Source organism: Sinocyclocheilus anshuiensis, unplaced genomic scaffold (genome assembly GCF_001515605.1).
Source record: "Sinocyclocheilus anshuiensis isolate Anshui unplaced genomic scaffold, SAMN03320099.WGS_v1.1 scaffold3087, whole genome shotgun sequence".
Taxonomy (NCBI): Eukaryota; Metazoa; Chordata; class Actinopteri; order Cypriniformes; family Cyprinidae; genus Sinocyclocheilus; species Sinocyclocheilus anshuiensis.
In genome coordinates this window covers 145,468-148,930 of record NW_015544122.1, presented here as the reverse complement: position 1 = coordinate 148,930, position 3,463 = coordinate 145,468, and the positions used below count along the sequence as shown (strand labels likewise).

Genomic DNA, 3,463 nt, shown 5'->3' with positions numbered 1-3,463 from the left:
GAGGGGGAGGACGGGGGAGAGGTTAAAAAAAAATAGCCAATCAGCATCGAGTGTTCACTTTTAGCGCTGAGGAGTGTTGAGAAAAGAACCCTTGCAAGGGAGGCTAGCCTCCCTTCTGATATCAACCAATCATCACAGAGACATAAATTACGTGATATTAGTTTGAACGTCTGCCGCTGCGCTATAAGTACCAAGTACTTATGATGAGTAGCGATATTGAATATTTGATTTCCAACAGATTTACCAAGCTGTTATTCAAACAGTATATATACAAATTTAGGGAAAACAGCCTAAGCTGGATATAGGCTACAGCAGTCAGCTTAATTAAATGGCGCAACAGGCAGCTCTCTTTTATCACATACTTTTAAGAAGGGATGGATGTTTGATTCAAGTGATAGGCCAGGTAAGTGAAATTATATTATCTTGCTGTATGTCGTTTCCTTTACGTTTTCTGACTAAAAGCAACCAAAAAGCCATTTTAAAGTGGTTAAGCAAATAATAATAATAATAATCGGCAGGGATCCCAGACCAATATCTCTGCCTCCTCTATTTTAAAACCCTCGAGCCGCTACTGCCCAATTGTTATATCATATTACATTGATGCTTTATAATACATTAGATCAGAGGATTCACTTCAGGATGCACATTTTACATTGGACATCAAGTGGCGACCCAATGCATGGGTGCATTTGTTTATCTATTTATTTCATTTACGGTATCAAAAATATTTACCGTACAAGTTTATTACACAAAAATTGAAATGCATTTGCAATGCATGCAAATGTGATTGACCTGAGATCCCATACTTAATGTAGTCTAAATATAGACCTTTCTTTAAAAAATTGATGCATACATTTATTTTGCTATCTTAACTACTGTATGCATGATTGTATGGTTATTTGCATTTTATTATTTGCTTTAAGCATTGCATTTGTTTCTGGCTGCACCTGTAGGGAAGCGTAGTGTAAAATCTTCTCTGATGGTGGAAAGCCACATCCCTCATTCCTACTATGGCTGTAGATTTGGTTTCATATTCTGTAAGGTCCTCTACGGTTGTCAAGATCCAAGAGCGCAGGCCAAGCCTTGTGTGTGTGTGTGTGTGTGTGTGTGCGTGCGTGCATGCGTGGTGTGTGTGTGTGGTGTGTGTGTGTGTGGTGTATTTAGAGGGTGGGGAAGACACGGGGCCTTTTCTCTTGACTAAGTGTTTGGAGGTGTTTAGTTAATAATCAGTCATGTTTTATTGACTATATTGCTATAGCAATGAGAATGTGCAGTATGAAGTAAACCAATGATGTTTGTCTCCATGCACAAGTTTGTTATTATATGTCCCACTAATAAGGTGAAAAATAAAGCCTTAAAGTATTCAAATTTATTTATTAATTTTTTTCTTTTTGAATAAATGGCCAGTGAATGTAAATATTATGTTTAGTTAATTAATAATCATAGTTAATTAAAATGTAAAATTTTTATTTAATTTATTAATTTATTTTTTTACTACAAAGAATTATCCATTCAAAATAATCAAATTAACAACATTCTTGTATGGTTTTACGCTATAAGTTTATTTCAAGACCTCTGAAATGGTACAGGCGCAAATCCTCATTGTCAGAGCTTAAGGTCTTTTATAGCATATAATAGTTGATCTAATATTCTTTAGTTCCCACAACACAAAAAAACCATGGAGATTTATGGCGTCCAGTGCTTTTTATAAACACTTTGGACTGTTTGGAGTATACCTTATTTGTGGAAAGTTATATGTGCGTGTTCACATTTACATATTCTCTGTTTACTTAAAGGAGGAGTTCTTGATTTAAAGACAATGACGAAAGTAAATTGAGTCATTTTTCTATGAAGAAAGAGCAAATATTATACATTAACTGCTGTATTATTGACACAGTCATGGCTGTTGAAGAAAAATTTCATTGACATTTCCTGACTGTAAGGCTTGCTTTAAGATCTTTCAGCATGTAAGATGGCAGTAGGCAGAATGTAGATATGATTCACTTGTCTTTGTTGTGAAGTTAGCCATCGTGTGTGTGTGTGTGTGTGTGTGTGTGTGTGTGTGTGTAGGGCAGGTGGCACATCGTATCTCTGTTGAAAGAAGGGGCTGAGGCTTTTGTCAAGCTCCCATTAGTTTGAATTCGTCTCTTCCCCTAAAATACAATACATGCATATATACAAGCCTCTAACAGCTGCCCAAACCAATGGTTACCATGGTTACCTACATAGGTGAGGTCACAGCATTCTAAATCAAGTCAAGGCTTTTCAGTATCATGGAAACTAATCAAATGTTGCCTAGTTACCACATTAACATGGCTGTTAAACTCTAAACCCCTGATTCTGTTTTGTTTGCATTGCATTTACTACAGAAGTTAGGCAGATTGTCAAATATTCAAGATATATTTACATTGACTTTGCTGGCAATGTGAAATTATCCAACATTGTCAATATTGCTGTGATTTTTAAACACACGTTTTGTTTAGCCAACAGGTTTCCTAAAGATGACTAGTTTTGTGATCCCTGTATAAGACAATTAAAACCGACATTATTAAATACATAATTTACCTAATCAAAAATTGTTCAAAGTCCCTTTCTGGCATTTTACGTGTTTGAAAAGTTTTATTAAAAATATGTGGAGGAAAATATTTAAATGAAAATATTACAGTTTGCTACATTAATATAGTGAACGCAGTCTAGAAAACATTTTAAAATAGATATGATTTCTGAATTTTACTTGCATTAAACCTTGTGAATCTGTATGTTTTTTTTTTATTTATTTATTTTTTATAGATTTTGTTTTCAATTTTTGTATTACATCATTTTTGTTGCACTATTATATAATTTTTTGTTGCACTTATGATAAATATAATGGTGAAATATCCCATTTATTTCAAGTCTTTCAGCACTCTACTGGAATATTAGACTCTTCTAACAAGAAATAACAGCAACGAATCATTAAGAAAAATAACTCATGAAGTTGACGATAAAAGCATAAAGCAATGAACGCTTTCAGCAAACCATAGGGTTTCTGCTGTACAGTGTTTTAGGAAAAAATGCTTTTAGATGTGTGTGTGTGTGTGTTTATTGAACTAAAAGAATACTGAAAAGAGACGTTGATGGCTGTATTTTCTTGTATGTTGTTCGTCAGGACACAGCAGGGCAGGAGAGGTACCGCACTATTACCACAGCGTACTACAGAGGGGCCATGGGCTTCCTGCTAATGTATGACATCACTAACCAAGAATCCTTCTACGCTGTGCAAGACTGGTGAGTTTACTTCCTTTACTTAAAGTCCTAGAGTCAGATGCTAAATCCCAAAGTAAGACGTCCTACTATGACCCCAGGTAGTGAGAATGATTGAAAGGTCAAATGTTCCTTGTTAAACTGCCACACATTTCATAATGGTCCCAAAGGGGGCGGACACGAGCACGTTTTGAGCATGTCAGTATTGACTGTATTTGTG

General features: G+C 35.2%; 1 protein-coding gene across 1 annotated transcript in view; it reads left to right on the top strand.

Annotated features, from left to right (window-relative positions):
• LOC107694821 (GTP-binding protein Rab-3D-like) overlaps positions 1-3,463 on the top strand; it is an 11,345-nt gene that overhangs the window by 4,740 nt on the left and 3,142 nt on the right. The window contains exon 3 of the mRNA XM_016494503.1: positions 3,149-3,267. Coding sequence (XP_016349989.1) covers positions 3,149-3,267 — 119 coding nt within the window. The remainder of the gene's footprint in view (positions 1-3,148; positions 3,268-3,463) is intronic.